General features: G+C 43.7%; 1 protein-coding gene across 3 annotated transcripts in view; it reads left to right on the top strand.

Moving 5' to 3' along the window:
• The window catches only part of LOC143374237 (puratrophin-1), a 464976-nt gene that overhangs the window by 80870 nt on the left and 359078 nt on the right, over positions 1 to 25028 (top strand). For all 3 annotated transcript variants that reach the window (XM_076822217.1, XM_076822208.1, XM_076822226.1), the window contains exon 3: positions 23952 to 24149. In XM_076822217.1, coding sequence (XP_076678332.1) covers positions 23952 to 24149 — 198 coding nt within the window. The remainder of the gene's footprint in view (positions 1 to 23951; positions 24150 to 25028) is intronic.

The raw sequence follows: 25028 nt of genomic DNA, 5'->3' as shown, positions 1-25028 counted from the left end.
GTGTTCCGTCGACAGGTACCAAGTTTGATCGGTGGTCGCGACGTTAATGCTCCCTATAACCTGGGAGCAGATAACCCTACGACGTGTACGACCGGTTGGCTTAGCGTTCTGCCTCGCGTAAGCCAGGCTATCGTCGTCTCCGGTATATAACCCCCGATGACGTTCCCATCGTACGTCAGCCATGACGACTCGGCCTGGCGTCCTTTTCTTCGGGAAAAAGGAGGTCAACGGTGTCGCTGGGGATTAGCTCGCGTGGATACCCCGACGTCGATTCGGTGCGATAGAAAGTACGTATTTTGGTGGCTGTAGCGGAAGGAAAGTGGGATGCGAGGGCGGAAGAGTCCTAAACTTCTGCAGGTGTATTATTAATTAGGATAGCGCACTGATCGCAGTGGTAGTCAATGTCACCCCGAAGAAGGGTCTTTGCAAAAAGCCTCGAAAACTAGATTTTATTCTTTAAATAAATTTTCACAATCACCTAATAAGTTTCCTTGATTTTGCATTAAAAATATTTTTATCCCTTCGTCTCGGCTCCCCTAAGATTAAATCCTGAGCGCGCCACTGGCGGTAGTAGTGTCCGAGTGTCTCGTAATTATTCGAAAAGACTGGAGGCTAGCGGTGGGATTCAAGACACTTTTGAAGCTTTCTAATTTCCAGGGATCGAGCATCCAGGTGCCCGTCGGTTTCGCGAGCCCGCTGTCGCGACGTAGCGAGCCTCCGCGAGCAGCAGGAAGCGTGCTCCTAACGGAACCCTTAATAAACGTGAAACGCGTACGGAATCCGATCCGCGCCGGGAGAGGTCGCGCGGCGGCCAGACGTTGGGAGCAACATCGGCCCGTAGATTAGAGTGATAAAGACTGTAAAAGCTTGGGCGCGCTGTGCGTGTCGCTGGCTCGGGCAGCACAGTGAGCGGAGTAAGCGCGTGTGCGCTCGGCCGCGTTTAGGTGCAGGGAAGCCGCGCGCGGTGCCTTTTGCAACGATATCCTAGGGAATAGCAAGCAGCCACCGGGCGTGGGTGGAAACGCGCTCCGCTCCGGTACTCCTTCCCTTTGCGTACACGGCCGTCCCGTAACAGGCTAACTTGATGCAAATCAGAGGAACACGATGGAGAGGGCTTGTAACTCGCTATCGCTCGGTTTCTCTCAGCACGCTGCTGCTCCTCCAACGGTACAGCTGGCTTTTCTCGTTTGCGCCAACCGATGCGACGGGACGAAGGACACGGCCACGGGGTCGAGCCTCCCCATATTTCCTTCTCGTCCAGGCTTCCCTCCGCTTCAAATGGTTTCGTGCCCTTTTTTTGTTTTTCCTCTGTGATTTGTTCTTGGGGGAGGAATTTGTGTTTTGTTAGGGACTGTGGTGTTTTTTTTTTAAATGTTATTCCGTGTATCTGTGGTGGATTTCAGGTGAGATTTTCGACCTCCTTAAGCTACTCAAAGTGTTAACTTTAGTGTTAAATTTAGTTTAGGATATAGATTTAAGTTGTAGTAAATAAGGATTAGTTGATAACGAAGTGCTTTACTCTAGGGATTGCAATACCGGTAAATCGTGAGGAATACCCTAAAATTTTTACCGCTATTTTGTGTTATATTATTTTATATTTTATGTTCAGAATAGTTTTATTTCCATATATTTTTTATAATGCTCGATTAGAGTTAAAAAAAAGTTTTTTTGTAATGTTTACTCTTATATTTTCAATACCTTACAAAATACCGGTAAATTATCGGTAACCGGTTTTGATTAAAAATTTCACCGAATTACCGGTAATTGAAAAAGTCGGTAATTTTGCAATCCCTACTTCACTCCAATAAATTCTGTACTAGCCTCTGAGTGATTAACTATATATCTAAATTGCACTGTGCAATTTTTATTTCTTTTATAAAACTTTCCCTAATATGTTATGCAATTCAGCGGCTGGAATATTAAGAAAATTCTCATAACGATGCAAACAGTACAAATCTCATACGGTATATAAAAAAAGTTAAACAAAAAATTAACTTCTTCGGCACAAAAAATATAAAAAATTGCTTACTTAGCTATTTGAAATACTTTACTACCCCTACTTGTACTCTTATCAGAAAAATGGCAGAAGCTCGTAGACAGTCAATGAAACTACTTTGATTAAAGGACATGTAATATATTTTTACTTTGTTTCAATAAACCGGAGGAATTCTTACGCCGATCTAACAAGCGTCTTTTATTTTCAAATAACAGAAACGACACAGGCTGAAATTAAAACAGCACAATTAACTAGAGTTTCGCGAGCGTTAACGTCAGACACTATCTTGGCAGTTTTCGCGCGTATTTTCTCCCCCTATGGCGCGCAAACAGTTACTTGGCGTGGGTGGCGTGCGAACTCCTCGTCGCATCGGACGCGCGCCGCCTTATCGTTCTCCCGTTTCGTTGATATTAAGCGGGGAATTGTGTTATCGGTATGCTGACGCGCGAGATAATTCCGCCTTTCTACTCGAGGAAGAGAACTCGCACGGATCCGTTGCCTGCACGCCCGCTAGATCCGTTCGCGTGAAAGCCAGCCTAAAAGTAACTGAAATCAATCCTGTACGCTCTGCTAATGGCTGCTGTAAATTTCCAGTTTAATTACGCGCCAACCTCACCGTCGCGGACTTAGGAAATCTACGATTCAGCTTCGCGAAGTGGGAGACGAGCATTGTTCCCAATGTCGAGTTGAATTGGTACAACAGAAAAGTATATTTATTTATTTATTTATATATACAGGAAATCCCTTCGGTACACAAAGAATAGAGAAAACCAGTAGAAGATTAATATATAAAAGTAGAAACACAAAAATGATCAAAATAGAGGAAAAAAGAAACAGTGCCAAGATGGAAAACAAGCAAGAACGAATAAAATACAATGAGAGTAAATAGATATATATTTATATAATGCAAGAAGAATAAACCATAGTCTACGAATTTGAAATTTTCTTTTTTCCAATAGGTACTGCACAGATTTTTGTAAAATAGTCTTCCACCTCCCCCTCAAATCCTCAACCCTCTTTCAAACCACCCGCAAAAGGAATAAATCCTGCGAGCGTGCCAGTTTCCCTAGTTCCGATCAATCACTCCGTACTATTTCTCTCGACCCTTCTAGACCAATCAGCACGTAGCTTAATTACCCCGTACGTTCCGCGAGGATTAGGTTGGAGGCGAGGCGTGGAGCACGCGAGCTCGAGGAACGGTCGCGTTCCACTTGGAACTATTTCAATTATCCTTGCCGCGTTATCGCGTTGAATTCCAGGGAAAAGATACGGTTCGCGGGGCAGGCTGAAATATGAAACGTGAAAATAATTAGTCGCGGCGATTAGCGGCGCCTAATCCTCGCGGTTCGGCCGGTTACGCCGCGGTCGCGCCTTTAAACAGCCCGCTGACGTTTTCATTCTCGCTTTCGACGCTGGCTGGGACGACGTCGCCACGCCACGATTTATCACGGTTCCGCTTGTCCCGCCGTCCTGAGCCCCTCAGACTTCCCGGCACGTTGATTAATAATCCCGACTGTTGTTGGTTGTACGCGAGCACCGATACCCGAGCTTCTTTCGCCGGGGACGAGCGCAGCTTGGGTGGTGGCTCCGCTTAATTATTCCACCGTGATGGATGTTCCATTCTTGGCGGAATGTTCCGAGCTATCTGCGCGCTCGGGTCCATTTTCGCGTGCCCTTGGTTTCGTCGAGTCTAGTGCCTTCGGCCGGGGGCGATAGCTCGCTGCTCAAGGGCAACTGGCCGGTTCAAAGTGGAGGGATGCTGTTGGTCCTGAGTCACTGGAGTCTGGCTGATAAGGCTGGCGGCTATTTTCAAGGTTTGGATTTGTGCAGAGGGGGAACTGCTTCTTTAATAAGTCTAGGGACGAGGTTATTTTCTGTGTGTTATTTAGGTGAGTGTAGGGGAGAACGGGGAGAAAAGTAACATTTTTTATATTTGGCCTAGCCTACAATTGTCTTTTATAGATATAAAAATGAAAGTTGCGCCTTAAGATACTATGTTTCTTGGTCTATCATTTGAGCCCAGATTCAGCCTTAAGTGATAAGTAGTTAAAAAGTTACGGCAGTTTTCCGCAGTGACTGTCATTACCCCTGCAGGACAAAAGTAACACTAATTATTTTCAGGAGAATTAAGTAAAAACACTTCGTCCAACGCAAAATAGGATTTAAAAAAAAAAACGATAGAAAGAAACATTTAAATAAATATATTTTAAGTAACGATAAAAATAAATAAATTTTAAATAACGAAAGGTGGAAAGCATAACCAAGCAACCGCAGACGAACACCTGGAAATCTTATAATTTTGAAGGGTGGTTTTACACCCTAAATACGAAAACGGACCGCTATAAAAAAAACACGTATATGTTATTTTTTGGTCCTCTACAACATATCCAAAATTCAAAGCAATCGGAGGCGGACACCTGGGATACTCTCCTTGTGAGTGTACGAGATTGAAAATGGGCATGGGTTAGCTTCTAGTTTTGGGATAAGAGACGCTTGGCAAATTTTATTAGCGAACTTTGCGCACGCTTTGAAAAGCGGAGGTGAGGATGGACCAAATAGTTTCGTTGACCTAGTATGTTTAGGTACATACTTATCGAATATTCCATTTCCTTTGGAGTAATGGAGTTTTGGAGATTCTCCTCAATTTCTTCTATCTACAAAAAAGTTCCCTCTCCCATCAGTCCATAGACGAGCGCAACATATAACTCGATTAAAAGTAACGTTGCACAGTTATTACTCCCTAGTTACAGGTCCCAGGCTGTTTCAATAAAAGACCAGCCTACGCTCCCTTAAATTGTAATTACGGGACAATTAATACCGGTCGCTGCTATCTCCTCGATCCAGCTGGCGTTGCTTCTCTAACCAGCAACAGTCACGTTCCGTAATCCTAACTGGAACTCGAATCACAGGCTATTGATGTAACTGTCCGCGGATATTACGTTTCAGTCGACGTTGAGTGATAGGTAGAGTTTTGTGACGGCATTTGGTTAATCTACACAGATCGAGGAGCAGAATGTCCCAAACTAATATCCCTCTTGTAAGTCGCAATAAAGGTAGCATTGTACCACGTACTTAACTCAGAAGAATACTTAGGTATCTCGAAACCCCTCGACTATCGTCACCCAAACTAGAATATCGTAGCCAGGCCTGGCTCGAGCTTTTTTGTGCCTCAGCCGAACCTGCCAAATTGCGCCTTCTATTTATAATACATTTATTTCAGCTTTTTGATGGCCTCACTCGGAATTGTTATTCGTAGCTTAAGGGGGGAACCTGGTTTAGGACGCTGAAAACACGGTGATTTTTGAAGAATTATTTTCTCACCAAGTATAAAGAGAATATTTCCAAACGTTAAGGGTGGTTTACTGTATATTCAGACAAGATTTTTTTTTTATTCAATAATAATTCATTTAATATTGTTTTATTTATATATCTTCGTAGCGCCACGCCGCCGGAGTTGTCAAATTGTGTACATCCTAGCCGCTAGCGGATACAATTTTTGCCCGAAATAAAAAAGTCGAAGTTTTTCTTAATTAACATGAATTTATATCGTCGATGAATGTAAAACATTTATGCAGAAATTAAATTAAACTATTTTTTTGCATAAAAACGTCGAAATTTTTCCGTCAAATTCGTAACTTTTTTGTTAAAGTCCCATAATTTTGTCAATTTTAGTCCATTAAGAAAACCTTGGCTTTTTTATTTCGGGCAAAAATTGGATCCGCTAGGATGTATACAATTTTGACAACTCCGACGGCGCGGCGCTACGAAGATACACCAATAAAACAATATTAAATGAATTATTGAATAAAAAAAAGTTTTCTTGATGTCTGAATATACAGTAAAACACCCTTAAAATTTTGGAAAAATTCTCTTTATATTTGTTGAGAAAATAATTCTTCAGGTTCCCCTCTTAAAACATTTAGAGTACCCACAACTTGTAATATTACATTGAAAACTTTATTTTAAAAAATGCTAATAATGAAAAGACCATTTTGCGCCCCTTGTCAACTTTACGCCCTAGGCAGCTGCCTAATTTTGCCTATAAGAACGAGCCGAGCCTGATCGTAACGATACCTCCGTACTCGCCACAAGAGGACAATTCGCAAGTTCTCCCTCAGCTACCGCTCCTATATATACCTGTTTCGTTCTACCTCCTAACATCCCCGCGTCTAATCGTAAAGCAGGGTCTGCTATGTAAGTAAAGCCTTACTGATGAGACCACTAGCAGGTCCAGGGCGAAGCACCGTCGTACACTTGCTTCATTTTCTCCTCTTCAGCCCTACCTTCAACTCAAACCTCCCTTCCTCTTCAGCTTCTCCTCATACTCCCCGCTCAATATTCCCAACCCCATCACCCTACAGAATCCCACTAAAAATCAACTTGTATCGCTTCTCTGCTTCACCCATTCGACGCACGTAAAACGAAAGCACGATACCAAGTCAGTGGTTTGCCTCAACAGCCCGCGCGTTTGCTCGCTTTAATACGACACGGATGCCAGGACAATCCTTGTCACGGCGTCGAATGTTTGTAAAGGCCAGCGACCTGCTTCTTCATCGTTTACGAACGGCGTAAAGTCGCCGGGCAAATATTTGCCGTATCGTCGTTGCCGGTGGTACGTACACGGCCCCGTCAGCGCAGGGTTAATAAAAGCGGCCGCGAGGAACGGCAGAGGAAAGGGGAGAGAGAGAGCGAGAGGGAGAGACAGGAGGCAAGCGAGTGGAGAGTTGCACGTCGCGGCCGAACCACTCGAGAGGTGGTTGCTCCTGGTGGTCGATCGGTACACGAGCATCGAGACGCGAGTTTCCACCTACGAGTCGCCGGAAGGGACGTTTCCGCGCTCGAGAGCAAGAGGGATTTCATTTGCCGTGCGATTCCCGTTTCAAGAGGCCGAGGGAACTCCAGGCGGCGTCGTCTATCCTCTCTTTTATGCAGCACGCTCGATCCCTCGTGATCGTCCGCGTCGTGGCGAGCCCAGGTGAAAGTCTGCCTCCTCTGCTTTCTTCCTCTTCCTCCGCTTCCATCGTCCTCTGGCCAGAGCCTCCGTCCCTTCTTCACTGCGGCTCGTCCTTCGCTCGGGCCGCGCGAGCGCGTGCACCTCGCCACGTGGAAAATCGCGTCTCGCCGAGGAAATCCGACTCCTCCGAGCGGTGTACTCGTCCATCACGGGGGACTTTGTTACCGCGGGGACGGAGCGGCGTTGTGCAACGCGCGATGTTCCGCTGCTGGTGATTTACGGGGTGCGCGGACGCGTTCCGCGGCCTCCAGGGGAAGATCGCGGAGAAGATGTTTTCGTGGGACGCGTTGTTTTATGAAACAAAAGTTTGTGGATTTGTGGGTGTAGGGGAGGAGCTGTGTGCTGCGATATTGAAGGGAGAAGGTGACTTTGATGATTCGAGGAGCGTCTGATGGGGTGCGGAAAGAAAGACTGATAGAGTAAATTATTTATCTACTTACAAGGAGAGTATTTTAGGTGTCCGCCTCCGATTATTTTGATTTTTGGATATGTTATAGAGGACCGAAAAATAAGAAATACGTTTTTTTTATTTTTCCCCGTTTTCATATTTGGGGGGTGAAAACTGCGTTCAAAGTTAGGGTTGAAAAATCATTTTTGTGGATTTTTGAAAATCTGGTGAGTCAGTTATATTTCGCATTCAAAGACACAAAATTCGTCCATTGACACTATTCCCCTATCTCTAATAGTTCTCGAGATATTCCACAAAAATGATTTTTCAACCCTAACTTTGAATGCAGTTTTCACCCCCCAAATATGAAAACGGGGAAAAATAAAAAACACGTATTTCTTATTTTTCGGCCCTCTATAACATATCTGAAAATCAAAATGATCGGACGCGGACACCTAAAATACTCTCCTTGTTAGACGTATAGTTCGGTTTGGTTTATACAGTATACTGCTCTATCTCGTCTTTACTAGGAATTTATTTATATTTTTAACTGATTTAATTATGTAATATATAGTAGGGTTTATAAAAAAAAACGACTTTTGAAAAAACCGGTTTTCGAATCCCACTATTCCCCCAAAACCGGTTAAACCGGTTTTCGAATGTTCACAAAAAATATATAATTAAAATAGTAAATAAATATTTGTACTTATTTTAAAAATGTTCAGTTTCCTTAATATTTATGGAATTACAAAAATATAGAAAAATAAAATATACTGTATCTATACAAAACCAAATAAATAAATAAAAATTAAATTAACTAAAATCCGCACAATTTGTTAGTTCGTTTAATATTTATGGATCTAAAAAAATATAGCACCATAAAATAGACAGCATACAGAACCAAATGAAAAGAAAAACTAATATCCGCACAAAATATAAATTTTTTGCAGTGTAAAATATGAAAATATGAACTCATGAATACAGTTTTACAGTAATGATTAACATCACATCTGTCCCTACCTTTTCTCCAGACCCTTCCATGCGCCACACACATAGATATGTACCTCCTTCTGTTCTCTCTCGCCTTCCCTCGTAATACGTATTTGGCACTGATATAATAAAGATTAATTTTTACTATCGTTGATCTTTGAACATTTGCCTTTTGTAGTGCCTTAGACTTTCCGATAATAAATTGCGATGGCTCATTCCAGTTCCACTTGTTTCTGTATCAAGTTTTGTCGTCCTCGCGTGAAAATAAGTACGCGAGCAACATATCCAGTTCCCTCCACATTTGTTCCAAGTCCTGTTTTTATTATCCATCGGAATGGCCACCCGGTTTCGCGAATATTAGCTAATTTACGACCACGTCGAATCCACCTCGATCGATCACAGAAGTTTCTCGGCTCGCTAAACACTCGGCTCGCAGCTGTAACTTCGTCGTTGCCGCTAATTTCCTTAATACCAGCGTCCACGTAACGGACGAACGCCGGTGGATTTATCTCCATGCGCAGGGACCGTGCGCCGATTCTCTTACGAGCAACATTAAAAGCATAATTGGCAATGTCGCCGATACCATGAAACGTGTCGCTCGAATTACAGTTATTACCAGCCGCCGTCATTTTTCATCTACCTGACGGGGCCTTTTCTAAGCGCGGTTGTCAGCCTGCTCGGGCACCGTGCAGCCCGATTTTTCCGCTCGGAGGAGAGAGCTGAACGATATCGAACGGTAAACAGGCGTCTCGTGTGATCTGTCGCGTTTCCATTATTATCCGTACTGCGCTCGACGTTATTGGACTTTCCCCTATTTGTTTCCACGTTCGATTAATGTCATTAGCTTCTCGGACCCTGCCTCGCCAGGCGATCAATGCGCAAACGCCTTCCGACGGAGGCGTGAATTTTTCCTTTTCTATCTGCGAACGACGAGGAAACTCGCGATGCCAAATGCTTGTCAAGTGAAACCAGCTTACAATAATAAATGCTGAAATTTAGAAATGCATAAACCAGTTATATTTTAAACTGTTCTACTTTAAAAGTAAAATTACTTAATCTCGAAACGCTTTCCAGAAACTGAACTTTATGGGTGTTCACTGTTCAGAAAAACATTTCAAGTGTTCAGCGTTCTTCCAGACTGTACAAGCTCAGGCGAGATATAAAACATGTTACTTAAGTTAAATATTATTTTAGAGATCATGTATTTAATTATTCGTTGTATTTTTTGTACTCTCTACTACTTACTTTTCTCTTTTCATTGATCTATTGTCTGTGTGTCTCTACGTTAGCTAGAAATTCTATACCGATACTGTTTTCTTTTATTTGTGCTCCAATAGCTGTGTACAGTTTTTCTTGGTTTTTATTTGATTTGTGTCTCAATAGCCGTGTACGGTTTTTTCGTTTTTTCTTTTATTTGCGTTCTAATAGCTGTGTACTGTTTTTTCTCTCTCTAATTTGCGTTCCAATAGCTGTGTACTGTTATCCTTGATTTTTCTTTAATTTGCGTTCCAACAGCTCTGTACAGTTTTTCGTGTTTTCCCTTTATTTGCGTTCCAATAGGGTCACACCCAAATACATCGAGTAAATATGAAGTGACAAATCCAAACACGAGCAACATCGCATCCCCCACAAATACCAGGCAAGCATAGGTAGTCACTGAATAAACGCTCGAAAGCACGTTAATTTTCAATCATTTTGGCGGGAAGCAGAGTCATCCCGAAACAGTGAGAATCGACCCCAAAGAATCTCTGCAAGCTGCATACTAGAACTGTCCCACGCAATAAACTGTTCAACGAACTTTTTAGCGTTTCTTGGAAAGAACAGCTCCCAACTACGGTATCTGGTGGCGGGCCCGCTTGGTACCACCTTCCCTTTCGTGGTCCAGCGGTTAACGCGGCTTGCCGGTTAAACGGCGGCGTTTGTAATGGCGCGGCCTCGTCGCTCCTAGCGCCAGCCGGAGTCACAAAGGGTATGGGAGCGACACACCCACCGGATGCATTTTATACGCTCTGCTCTCGTAGGTAACCCGCGGCGGTGACGTCACCGTCCTATATACAGGGTGCTGCAGCCGTGACCCGTCGCCGCGACCCGCGCAGACACCGATTTCTTTGCTCGCCACGCGCGCGAAAGTCCGCTCGGCGCGGCGTTCCGCAGGCCGCGCGGATTCCTGATACCACCGGCTTGATAACACACCACCGTGGCATTCCAGCGGGGCATGACGCCATTTGTCGCCGGTTTCCTTCCAACTATCCACTCGGGGGCCCTTTTTTCTTCCGCACTCACGGCGGGAAATGTAATTAGAGCTAAACGATTTGCTCATTTGCTCGAGTATCCCATCGATGTCTAATTTACCGATCTCTCTCTCCCTCTCTCTCTATCGTTCGCCTTTGGTGCTGCCTCGAGTCGAAGGTGTTGGGCCGAGCGATACGAGATCGTTCGCCGCGGAACGGTTATTACCGCGACGGCGTTGGTGTTTGTTGGTTAACGCAATCTCCAGTCACGTGGCGGAGTGGTTGGTAATAGGCTGGCACCGGGGGCAGAGATTTTTGCGGGGTCGCTGATCCGTCGGCTAGCGAAACCGTGCCTGCGATGCTGTTGTCGAGCACCTCCACCGAGTGGAACGAATTAATTGCCGGCGAGCAATTAAATCTGGACGGGCCAGCGATTGATACGTCCGCTGGCAGGGGTGTGATAATGGACGCACGCTGCTGTGGTCTTTTTCGTCCAGGTTTATTAATTCGTCTTGTGAAATTGGCCCGATCAATCTTGATCTCTGACGGGCCCAGGGGACATGCGATATACGTGGCTCTGTGCAACGAGTTCGAGAGTAGGTCAGAATGGAGTATTGTGTGACCATTGAGATCTTATTGTTGGAGGAATGGAACGGTTACAAGTAGACCATGTTCAATTGCAGATTCTGGAATATCCAATTTTCTTAAATGCCTCTTGGGAATCTGGTGAGAAAAGGCAGAATTCATGGTTCTTCTTCCGGGAATTTTTTTCAAGAAAATTATACATGCAAAATTTTTAAAACTTTCAGGCTATATTATTACGTGTTTCAATATTCGTGTATTTTAATATTTATTAGGAGAATTTAGCTGGCCATGCACAGTGTCGCGTGACATTAATAGCTAAGGGTGCGTTCCGAGCACCGAGACTCACTGCAATTACATTACTTCAGTTGGGTTTATAATTATTTTTTTTAATTAACTATGAAGTGAAAACATAGCGGTGCAATCTACTATATTTTGTTTCAACTGTATATAGTACAATTTATCAAAATATGGTACAGTACTATATAATATAGCACGGATGGTAACCCTAGTCAGCGCGGTCTGTGACAGCGTTGACCTTTCCCTGGACCAAAAACCGTTCCGTCCAACGGCTCAATTCACGTAACGGTTCGAAAGTCTTTTCCACTTGTGCGACGCGTCTCGGAACGTCTGGCTATCGTCGGATTATTAATTGGACGTCCTAACGTAAATATCTGAATCGATAAACATTAGGAAGCGTGACCTCTGGTCCTCTGGAACTTTCTCGGGACGACAGTCGTTTGTCTTTCGACAGACATCAACGACGCGTCGCGGGGCCAATCTTTCCGCGGTGCGCGCGCGCGTGGCAGCGTGGAACCCCGGTGGAATTAACGGCGCCCATTGGTGGCCGTTCCTAACATGAAATATCGGCTGGTTGTCGCCGATATCTGCCGTTGTAATCTGAGTGGAAACAAATCCTTGGAATGCACCGCGGTTGGATTGAGTCGTCGTTGCGCGATTGCGATTGCACCGCGCCGCGCCGCTCGTCCTGGGATCGAACCGAGTCGCCTTCTGCGCCCTCGAAAGCCGGCCATTGTTCCATCGACGGAAGACTGTTGCCGTGGAACCGAGATAAGGGATCAATTTTAGATAGAAATATCACGGTGACATATAAAGCTGTCGGGGGGGCATGCGTTCTCCGCTGCGGATCAGGTCGGTGAACTCTTTCTACGGGGTGACAGGAGGTGGTGACTTGGTCCTGGGGAGCCATGGGAAGAATTTGGGGAGGGGACACATGCAGCGAGATTTTCAGTAGTTTCGATTATCGCGCAGGCTACTTTGGCTGAGAAGTTTCAGATTTTTCTACTTGGAGGTTTGGCTGGGTGGTATTTAAAGATGTCGGTTGTCTGTAGTGGGATCTATGGTTGTTTAGTATTGATCGTGGGGGCCACAGATTTCGTATAGAATGGGTAAGAAATATTTGTATAGGGTGGGATCAGGGCCTCCATGGAATATAAGAGAGGAACCGGAAGGGCGGCTTGCGACAGTTTGCCGCGCGCGTTTTAGCAGAACATAAATTTATATGAAGCAGTTCACACGGGACGCAAAGATTTGCGGCTACTAGGCGGCATCTTTGCGTTAGTTTTGACGAACGTCCGTATTGCTACACCGCGAATGAACGCAGCGGCAAACTGCCGCAAACCGCTCGTCTGTACCGGGCCTAAGAGGTTATACCTAGTCAGGAGGCTGAAAAGAGAAGAATGTTTGTGAATTTTTTTTGAAAAAGCAAAAGCATATATTTTTACAGAACTTTTTGCATTTAAAAGAGCAATGTTTAAAGAATATTTGGTAATTTTTTTTGTAGAAAAGTATTTATGTTTATAATAAAAATACAACGACATCCAAGAAGCCTTTTTAAAAACGGTGACCAAGATATCTCACAAACTACTGCACCAATCTTTCTGAAATTTTGTGGGCTTATTTTCTGTATAAAAATCCTTGCGTTATTCAGTAGATTTTTATATAAAAAATAAGCCCACCAAATTTCAGAAAGATTGGTGCAGTAGTTTTTGAGATTCTTGCTCACCGTTTTTAAAAAAAGGCCTCTTGGATGTCGTTGTATTTTTATTATAAACTTAAATACTATTCTACTAAAAAAATTACCAAATGTTCTTCAAATGTTGCTCTTTTAATTGCAAGAAGTTCTGTAAAAGTATATGCTTCCGGTTTTTAAAAAAAAATTCACAAACATTCGCCTCTTTTCGACCTTCTGACTAGGTATAACTCCTAGGCTGAGAATCTCGGCGTTTGTGTGTGCCCTCTTTTATCTCCGCAGGTTCCACGGTAGTGCCCATATGCATCTCTAAGTAGAAAAATGCGAAAGTTCTCAGACGCGAAGTAACTTTAGATGATCCAAATGTTAAGAAGAAAGGGAAAATTCCTCCGTTTTGTGCCGTATTTTATCAACTCAATGCTAACTTACGGATTAAACATGAGGATTGCCACCATTTATTTTCTATTCAGTAGCAATAGTTAAGTGCCAGGGAACCAGCGACGACGTAATATCTAAAATAAAGCTTGCATATACTACGAAAGACAGAAGCACCTTCGTTCAACTATAAACTGTTCGCGAGCTCCCAAAGTTTCCCGCGTGTCGTTAAACTCCGTTCAGAAGCGATTCTCAAAGTTGAAGCCGGGGCGAGAGGCGGTTGATCAGGCAGGCACGGGGTTTCCACGTGCGTGGGGATTGATTAATGCGCGTTTCCATGCTGTCTCCTCTTTCTGGTCGCGGCTCGCGTTCCGTCTCGCTCGAGAAACTCTCTCCCGTGAGTCGCGACTCGGTGGTCCGTTGCATTATCGTGCGCCTAAACAGCGCAGCATTGATGGATATCGCGAGCGCTTCTGGTGTATTGTGCAACCGTTCCAGCGTCGGCCAGCCCCGCTTCCGATGGCCTCCCGCGATCCCCCTGCTGGCGGCTATTTAATTAACGACGTCGAGCCCTATGCGGCTATTTTTCGATAATTACCGGGAGACACCGCGTCACAGCGAACGCAACGCTGGCTGGCAGAACTGCTAACGAGACGAGCCTCGAGGAAATATCGGCGAAAGTAGTATGTATCGACCGTGGACGGACACGTCGCTCCGTACTTCACAATGGCAATGCTGTAGATACCCTTGCCTTGCTGAGGTATAGTGACTTACCTGGAGTCCAGTCGAGTGGGGTGTGTAGTCGATATCTTCGAGGGTACGGACAAACAAATGTGTTGTTCATCATCTATTATAGAACTGCATTTATTTGATTAGATTCACATACACTTCTGGCCTTGTGGAAGTAGTATGCAAAAAGGATGACGAATATGTCGCTGGGGTGGTCATGTTTTAAGGGAAGATGTGCCCTCTGTTGCTATTACATCACTACATCTCTGCGAGGCACTGTACAGTACCTATAGTACTTACAATTAGAAGGGATGTAGCAAGGTCGTAAAAGCTGCGAAAGTCCCGAAGTTTACAGCTTTGAGCTTTCGGAACGCGAGGTCTGGAAAGCTTACCTCCCCCAAAAATGCCAACTCTCGTTTCGGAACCTCAAGCTGTTAACTATGGGACACCCGCTGCTTTTACGACCTCGCTATGCTCCTTCTAAGTACTGTACCCTCGCCAGCGTTAACTAAGTTTCACTGAACAATGATCTTGGATGGGAGGGAGGAAAAGGGAGGAAAGGAAGGAAGTGTGCGTTTCCGCCTGGGCCTGTTAGTGGACTCAGTAAGGATTCAGCTAGCAGACACTGCTTTGGACGCGGGGATGTTAGGAGGTAGGACGAAACACATGGGAATCAGTAGTTTATTTATTTATTTAGTTGTTGTTTTTAAACGGGAAAGGGTTCCCTTTAGTGTGCATGGTTTTAAGTAAAACGCGTTTACAGTTTTAGGTAGTGCTTTTTAACTGATTTTCTTTAAACTGTTGTCTAGGCATCAACTTTTCAATTAATATAATTTGAGGGTTTTTGTTAAAAAAAATCCCAAGTATCGCATTCTTTTCGGGCCGTCAAGGTAGGGAGACCCCTTAAGGGGAGGTTCCGGTCTAGAGCCCCAAAAAATAGTGATCTTTCGGAATTAATTAAAGGCAAAATACTATATATAATTTAATGGAACTTTTTGCATTGTGTTAAGGATGTCTTAAATTATAGAAATATATTTTTTTGTTTTATAATTAATCATTACAAACGGCACTGGGGAGTCGTTAAAGTCAAGGCGTCAAAAAATTGATCCAAATCGGTGGGACCTGTATCCCCAAAAGTTATTATCCGATTCGACTGAAACTTTTTTTATTTTGAAGAATATTACTTCTGGCTAGGGGGATACCAGAAAAAATACAAAAAATTGAAAATTTATAATTTTCAAAGGCGTGGAAAGAATGAAAACTATAGGGAAAAAGTGATTTTAAACTTCAGGTGTCGTTATTTTCTAAAAAAAAATGTAGTTTTTGTAATTTTTTCTGGTTGCCTCCCTAGCCAGAAGTATATTCTTCAAAGTAAAAAAAGTTTCAGTCGACTCGGATAATAACTTTTGGAGATACAGGTCCCACCGTTTTGAGAACACTGTTTCGAGAAAAACGAGTTTAAAGTTTTACGTGGGCGCTGAGTGGTCGGTTGTTGCCCATGCATTTGCCGCCACTCAAATGCCTATAGCTTCGGGAATTTTACGAATTTCAACAAAACCTTTTAAACACGCATTCCTAAAAGGTTGAACATTCGAAAAATGAAATAAAAAAAAAATCGATTTTTACACCGGAACCTCCCCTTAAGACAGATGGCGCTGGGTACATAAAATAATCTCACTCTCAAGTTGCGGTAATCGAAGTAATCGCATTGCTAAAGTGCAGGGCTAAAATGGAGCACAGCTAAAGCATATCACAGTAGGTATGTTATTTGGAATACTCACGTGACGTTTGAGTGTAAAAGCTTGCGAGAGAGTGAGATCGGCTAACATGCCCTCTTGTGGCGAATACAGAGGTATCGTTACACCCTCAATTCATATCTTCACATGAAGATGGTACCTTCTTATCTACCCCACACGACATATTGAAAGATCATCCCAAATGACCCTCCGTATTGACTTACCAATTCTACTTGACGAAATGATAACTTACCCCCGTCGATATTCTTCAGACCAAGGAGCAATCTCATTCAGCTCATTTCCACAAATAATACATCTCGAGCATGCACATGCAAACTCTTCCCTGGCCCCAGTCTCACGTCATCGAAATTCTATCGACCCCTTCGTCCGCGAAAAATTCGACGGGTGATGCGTCGGACAATAAGGTCACAAAGCCTAGCCCTCCTCCCCCCGATATTTCGCGAACTCGCGAGTCGAATCGACCACGAAAGCACAAGTGACGGGCGCGAATTTGCCACGAGCCCCCAAGTGAATAGAGGCCACGTAAGAAGGTGTCAGACACGCCAGGGAGAGCGATAACCCGTCAGTTATATAAATGTATTAAATTATATTCTATTGCGCAGACACGCATCGCGGAGAATGGGCTGGACGGCTGGCTGATTGGTTAGGTAGATCGTGTAACGAATGTTTTCACGATCTGTATTATTCGCGGCTGGAGAAAAATGCCCCGCAGCCCGCTTGCCCCCCTCCGCGCCGTCGCGTTTCATTGTTTCCATTATGATCACCATAGATTCCCATGCACTCGACTTTTCGAACCGCAATCGCGTTATGCCGGGACAAATCTCCCGAGATTACATTAGACATTAGAGTGTTACGAAACCCCTGGCACCGATCGAACGTTCCCGAGTGAGATATCGTCGGGAAGACCGTTTTACGGCGTTCAAACGTAACTCTTCTGCCTCTGGGCGAATAGCAGAAACGTTTTAAATCGCATGAAAACAGGGAAAACAGTTAGGGGAAATTCTGAAAGGATTATTCGATAATCAATAAATCGCACACACTTGAATTCCTCTTCTGTAAATTGTGGAGTTGAAATGGTAAATGAGGGGGCTGGAAGTGAATTTTTCAGGATTTTCTTTTCAACCACAGCGCCGTTGGTATATTTGTGGGCTACTACAATTCCTGGATTAGTCGTTTTAATAAGTGCACAAGGGAAACTTGTCTTGTTTGATTAGAGTCAGAGTTGGTAATAACAAAAGTCAGTGTACACTTGAAGAGTCCTTGTAGAAAATACTGTAAGTGTCAAAATTAAACAATTTAATTTTTATTGGTAAATAAAACTTCTACTATAGTTCTACGTGCCACTGGTAGTACTATAGTATAGAATTTGATTTTTGGCACTTGCAGTTTTTTCTATAAGGACTCTACAATTAATGAGCACAAAGCTGTAGTAACAAATAAATATTTAGAATGAAAGAATATTCAAATCAAGTTACTCTTACAACCAAATTCACACATTCCTTAATTCAAATAATTGCGCACAACTCAAACCATGCAGACATACTACCTTAACCCTTCGTCGCATACTGTTGCAAATATATACCATATTTTTTCTTTTTAATTTTTTTGTTGTAGGGTGGCTGTACCAGTAACTGAACATTTTTCATTAAAACGAGTTAAATAGATTATTAAAATAAGCAACTAATTAATTAGAGTTTTTTTCTAATTTCTTGCTCCGTATCCAAATAATTTTTGCAGCACGTGGAATTAATCGCGCTGCAAACATAATTCTATAATAGCGTTCATTCATTAGCCTTAAGTGTTCATTTATTGGCGCGTTTACCCTAGCATGTAGTGTGATGTAACTACTTTATCATGAATGATACGTGTCCTAGTGTCTAAAAATTTACATGGATCACGTTGAACGTTGTGATTCCGCAGTTATAAGTAATCATAATCGTAATAGTGGAAAAAGTGGAAAAATAAAAGTCACAATTGTTTTTATTATTGTTCCCTTATTATTAACACTTGTAGGAGTCCAAAAATGTATTTTTTTCTAAAGTCGAAGAAGGTATTCAACGAAGGATTAATACCTACTAAAAACCCTACCAACATATTCTTATGATCTCAACTGAATCTATCGACACCCTTAGAGACTAAAATAAATTATTTTACCACTTCATTTACCACCGTCTTCAACTTGAAAGTTATACTTATCTTTCCACTACAAAACCAATTTTTAATTTCTTCAGCACTTACCTCGATTACCATTTCAACTCCCCAATTATAATCCCAGGACTGAGGACATACTACCCTATTTAGAGAAACGCTGATGCATTTCAAGTCCCCAACAGTTTAATCTATAAAACAGAATATTCAGAATAAGCAATTAACAGAATGAACAATTGTTCTCTACACACACTTGCTAGTGCCAAAAGACACCCCCCATCCAGCCAAGCTTCCCTCATTTCAAACACTTGTTCCCATCCCGACAAGACACTCGAAAAGTTCAACGCTACGCGATACAGCGCGGACCTTTCCCTCGAACAGACTCCGATTCGAGTTTCCGCATAATTTTCATTTCACTGCCGGCTGGACGTTTCCTCGACACTCCCCTTCGGGCAGGGTCGGCGGGCCGGGCCGAAATTCAAATGGACGGGATGCAAATTGGTGGGCGTGAAGGTTCCCTTTCGCGGGAATAACGGGACGCGATTAAACAAAGCGGCCGGTTAAACAAAGAGGCTAATCAAGGCCCACCCTATGGCGCGCTCTTTCTCAATTTCAATTCCGTGGGCGGAACGCTTTGCTGTCAGCGCAGCGCGCATGCAAAAGGCGCGGGGTTGCTTTGAGCTTGACGTCCCAATTCTCCTCGCGTTCTTTCTATGCCGGCATTCGACTTTGTAGTGCCGACGTTTTCGACTGACTTTTTCTCCCCCTCCCCGGACTGCGCCGCGGTTTAATGAACGCATTCGCTGCAGGGATGACAGCGAATCGGTGGGGTCCCGCGCGTACGTAGCCGTTTACACGTCGATTCACTGGTTACCGTGACTGCGCGCTGCGTGTGCTAAATTGATCCCCCGGTGCATGAATTTTTTGAACCACTAGTGAGGTTCGGATTACTGGGGGATGGTCTGGAAGGTTAAATAGAAATTGAAGCTGAATTAAAAAAATAATTTTGTACTGGAAAATGCCCTACGTGCAAATGGTAAAACCTTGATTTAACTTTGGGGGTGCTGAGTTGAATGGATAATATTTTTAATGGAAATTCAATAAAATTCATTAGGTGATTTTAAAAACTTATTTAAAGAATAAAATCCAGTTTTCCTTTCTTCAATTACTTAGTCGTGGGGCCATTAATCTCCTTTTTCCTTTTTCTTTGGGGGGTGCCAAGGCCTGTTACCGCCCTCCCCGCTTCTCTGAGTGCGCCACTGAAGATTATAGTATAGAATTTGATTTTCGGCACTTGCAGTGTTTTCTACAAGGCCTCTTCTATTATGCTCGAAATTCGAAATGTGTGACTTGGGAGAGACGACAAGATTAGGTCGTCAGTGCGAAGGATTTGCATAGAATATGAATGTCTACGGAGTACTCGCGGCGTAATAGCTGAGGCGCAGGTGTACGCCTAATCCAGAATACAATGGAAAAGTAAAATGGAGTGTGCAGTGGAGCGTGATGTTCGGAGGCAATCGATATCCAGTGGAAATGGATAGGTTTTTTGACGGTATGCAAATGCCCGGCAGACATCGGAGCGTTGAGCTGCGGTACAGCTAGTTTCGCAGCTCGAAGAAAGACGTTAAACTGTTCGGCGTCTGGTTTCCGCGGGATAAATCACCGCGCGTTAGCGCACGTAAGCGTAAATACGCGACGGTAAATCAGGGTGCGCCTGTTTGCGCGGGCAAACGCATTAATAAACAAACGCGCGGCCATAAGGTGGTCGATTAAAAGCGGGGGCACGTGGTGCACGGCTTGGTTAATTTATGCGCGGACTTGGACTCGGTGTCTGTTTCCATCCCCTCGAGCCCACGATGGGGTGTCCCGGCCCCACCCTAACGAGCCCTTTATCCACCGTTCACTTACCCTTTTCCCATAAATTTCCACGCCGCCAAATATTGGCTGTGACGAGCGGCAGAGTGGCCGCTATTATTCCGATCGGCGTGACCCCATGGGACGTCCCCCTGCTCGAACAGCGAATATTATCGATATGTACTCGCCGAGCTGGGCGGACGCGAGACAATAGCTGATTTATACTACTCGTTTATGAGCTGGTAACGGTCGCTCGGTCTGTGTAATCGACACGGTACAAATTGAAACTGCAGTCGTTTCAACGTTGCATCCAGCGACTGCAGCTTGTGAATTTCCCTCCCTCCTGCCAATGCTCCAGTGAATTGCGCAGAATCATTGCAGAAGTTAGCTTCTTGCTATCACTGGAGGTGCTGGTGGAATTAAGGGTGCACATGGTAATTGGTAAAAAGAAATTGTATTCCAAGTAAGTAGGTTTGTGGAAGTTTGATGGAAGGACTTGTTGCTAAATTTGTAATTAATCTTGAAATTTTATATCAAGTCTGAGAAGTCTATTCGTTCTTACAACAAGTTCCATATCTTCAAAATCTTCATCCCTCCTCGAACGACTCCTCGATACTCATAAGGGAAATTCAGCAACTCCAAGATTCAAAAATTCTGAAACTTTGCAGAGTTGTAGGTCAAGTGTTGCCAATCACGTAACAAAACGGTTTAAAGGGTGAAAACACCCCTTGAAAAATATGTGGGTTTTCACATTATCGTGAATATCTACGAAGTTGTAAAATATATAAAAAAAGAAGTTAAATTCAAAGTTCTATGGTTTTTACGATTCTGCGAATAACATGCGAGTTGGGCAAAATGTAATCTAATTACAAATTAGAAAGTACGATTAAACTGTAATTGTGCAATTGATTACACATTAGTTTCAGTAATCTTTCATTTAGATAGTTGCCAAAACCAAATGGTCAACTACCTAAATTAACAATTACAGAAAATAATGTGTAATAAATTGCACAATTACAGTTTAATCGTACTTTCTAATTTGCAATTAGATTACATTTTGCCCAACTCTGATTCACCTTACCAACCACACAAAATAACAGCGATACTTTCACAGCGCCACTACAGGAACCCTCCACTTCAACCGATCCAAGTCCCATACAGCCTCCCTCAATCTCAATTTCCTTTAACCTCCGAGCTACCCTCTCCTCCACCTACCTCTGTACCGAACACAAGCCGAGTACCTACTAGCTAAACCCTTTCTACCGAATCCTCTAGCAGTTCCACAACAAAGCCCACAGCTCAATTTTATCCATTCCCTCGCCTTCAACCCTCTGCCACCACAGTCATGCACGTCAAGCAATAACACGAATACCACCCACTTTTCTCACACAAAATTCCACCCCTCCCCAAGTAATATATCCCGCTAAATTTCGGTGAATTTCCGTCGAAAAAACGAGCCCACTCGAGCACGCCGACGGTGCACGGTGCGGATGCAGGATGAGGGCGGAAACACGTGGGCGATCGAGCACACACGTATAATGTTCACACCGCTGGGCTCCCCCGCCCGCTGCCCTCACTAAACTCCGCTGTTTATGCAGCGCGGTGCAACGATGCGACCCGATATAATGCACCCACATCGCCGCGGGGAGGACGCGCGCCACTTGTCCGCTTTGGTATTCGCGTCCCGGCGGGCAAACGATCCGGCCAGATAGCCCCGCTGACGCTACGACGCCGTTCCGCGAGCAACGAGCTGATTTCGCACCAAACTATCTAGTTTACGGTCTCGTGTGCCCGTCCAGCCTTCCACTCCCTCTCGATAGCCGCGCAAAAATCCCTGGATACCCCCCCTGACTCCAATAGACCCGCGCGAAGGACACCTCGAGGGAATGGTGGCTTCGCGGTGGTTGCTGGCTTTCGATATTCAGGTGAAAATTACTGGAGGTTCTTCGATTCGAGTCGGTGGAGTGGATGAATGGGTGCGGTGTTTTGAAATGGGAAGGCTCGAGGCTTTATCGTTACGCAGAAAGTTTTATGATCGCTGCCTGGGGTTCGCAGACTTTCGAAGCAGGGTTTACTAATTTTAGAAGTTATAATGAAACGTTGCCAATAATGATTCATTAGACCTCATTCCGTCTAATATACGTCCTCTGTCATCGTTTGCTTCATTTAAGCTGAGTGCTCGTTCTTTCGTCCTCTCGCGGTTCCCTATGTAAATGGCTTTTTCTTATTCTTATCTTGTTCCTAGTTATTTTATTGTATTGTATTTAATGTTAGTCCATTTGTTTTCTTTCCTTTTCTTTTATCTCCCAACGACTTTTTTGGTTAGGTTGTAGAGCAGCAGTTAATGCTGAACCTCGCCTACTCACCATTGTAATTTTAAATTGTAATGGTGCAATAAAATCATTTAATAATAATAATAATAATTCTGATTTCAGTGAAACTCCTTGTGAATGTAGAGAATATTGGAGTACACGAGGAGCAATTTTTTTCCCCCGTGGAAATTTATTCGGGAGGGGTGAAATCAACCCTCAAAGTTATCAGGTTTTCCGTTTTTTTTTTAATGTAGAATTTTTTTATTGGAACTGTTTGGTGTGTTTCCTCCACCAAACTTCGAAGTTCATTATGTTCCTTTGTAACTCTCCAGTGGCCCAACTATGGCTTTTAATCAAAGTTCTAAATCCCAAATTCGAGATTATGGGAATTCTGCACCCGCTTCAGAATTTCGCTAGAAGTTCTCTAAGAAACGCGAGACCGGCCGGTGCTCGAAAGGACGACGAAGATTACCGCCGCTGGAGTTATTGTTCTTCCCTAAAATCGTGCTGGCAGGTTTCGTCGGTAGTCCCCGTCGGCCGCTGCCATAAAATTCAATTTATTCCCCCTTGTTTATTCTCACCGTTGGGGGAGATCAGCGTCGATAACAGATTCTCCCGGCGTAGGCCATGATTCCATAACAATATGGAAGAAGTTGGGACCGTTACTTCGCTTGTCCCCTTGCTTCGGCCGCTTCCCGTTTCCGGAACCCGCTGGCCCCGCGTGTTAAGAGCTTCTGGGAATGCGGAAACCCCGAAGAAGTGTTACGTAATTCAGGAATGCCGCGGGCTATCGCGTCAAATCTCCACCGTACGAATATTCTTGATAACGCGCATTTAACACTTAATACTGTTCTTCAAAAAAAAAAAAACCGCCTCGAAGGAGCAATGGCAATTTAAACGGATCGCCCGAGGGGCTTTTGGTAAAAGTACCGCCCCGGGTCGCGGAAGATTTTCGAATATATTGATGGCTGGCGTCGAATGAAGCAATTTCGCGTCATTATTATCTATCACACTTTCGCGTGCTATTACGGTGAAATGTGTAGGAGACGTTGATTTAAACTTTCGTTGGTAAAAGCGACAAGATGAATGGGCTCTTCTGGCGAATTGCAAGGGACACTTGGAAAGATGAAGTACTAAACGAGTTCTAATGTAATAATAGTGATGATATAATGAATTTAATGCGACGAAGTATTACGTAGTGAAGAATCAGAGTGGCTACAAGAGTTCAAAGGTATTTCTAATGGAATAGCAGTAATATAGGACAAAGCAGAATACAATTTTCACATACCTATATTTATTCTCATCATCGATACAAAACGAGCTTTGCTGATTTATATTACTCCATAACTGAAGCTTTGCCTAAATCATAAATAAAAATTGGTCTTCTTAGAAATCAACCCTATGCGTTAGGATTTAACTATCAAGCTTCAAGAGCTGAACCAGCTTTTACGACAGTTTACAATTAATTAGTTAGCCCAGGTTGCCTCGCCGCATCTGCAGACAGGAACACCTGCATCCCCTCGTCGACGATACCTCTGATATTCGTGGAGCAAACACTGATGAAAGGGCTTCTTTGTTGCAGGGTCGCGGAGATGTCGCCTCGCTGGTCCGGAACTTGCTCGGCCCGATTTACGGCGATGGCGTTATCAATCTGCTGATAAGACAGGCCCGGGACATCCTGGTCTGCGCTTATCACGGCAACTTGGAGAACTTCTTCAGGACTTATCTCTCACCGGCTGCGTCCCTCCTCGCGGAAGTGAAGTCCATCGCCTCCGAAACGGTGAGTCCCTCTCTCTTCAGTTCTTTGAGCTGCACCACCGGGCCGGGTTCGTAAGATTTATGCCTCGCCTGCCATGGTATCGTCGTGTATTTTCGGTCGCGGGCGTACTACTACCCATTTTGATTTGTGGGACTTGGGAAGCTTCGTGCTATGCCTTTGTTTCGTAAGTCTCGGCAGTCTGTGAGGCAGCAGAAGTTTTTTTAAATGGTGATATGTTATTCTATGAAGGGAAACTGGAGATTCTTTTAAGGGGTTATGCCTAGTCAGGCGATCGAAAAGACGCGAATATTTGTGAATTTTTTTTGAAGAAGCGGAAGCGTATATTTTTACAAAACTTTTTGCGTTTCAAAGAGCAACATTTAAAGAACATTTGGTAATTTTTTCGTAGAAAAATATTTACGTTTATAATAAAATAACAAGCGACATCCAAAAAGCATTTTTAAAAATTTGCTTTCGCGGTGAGCATTGCCATTCGGAACCAGATTATCTAAAATCAAAAAACAAAAAAGATTTCGTTAGTATATTAATGTATCCTCAGGTTGACGGAGAGAATTTTCCGAAATATTAAGTTAAAACAACATGGCAGCTATTTAAAGTTGAAAGCAACAAATTTTTAAAAATGCTTTTTGGATGTTGCTTGTTATTTTATTATAAACGTAAATATTTTTCTACGAAAAAATTACCAAATGTTCTTTAAATGTTGCTCTTTTAAACGCAAAAAGTTCTGTAAAAATATACGCTTCCGCTTCTTCAAAAAAAATTCACAAATATTCGCCTCTATTCGACCGCCTGACTAGGCATAACCCCTTAATCGATCGTTTCCGGAACGTTGGGTCCCTCTCTCTAGAATTCATTCGTCGGGGAAGGATGTTCGGAGTG

The sequence above is a fragment of the Andrena cerasifolii genome, chromosome 1 (assembly GCF_050908995.1).
Source record: "Andrena cerasifolii isolate SP2316 chromosome 1, iyAndCera1_principal, whole genome shotgun sequence".
In the NCBI taxonomy this organism is placed as follows: domain Eukaryota; kingdom Metazoa; phylum Arthropoda; class Insecta; order Hymenoptera; family Andrenidae; genus Andrena; species Andrena cerasifolii.
This window is presented reverse-complemented; position numbering and strand designations above follow the sequence as displayed.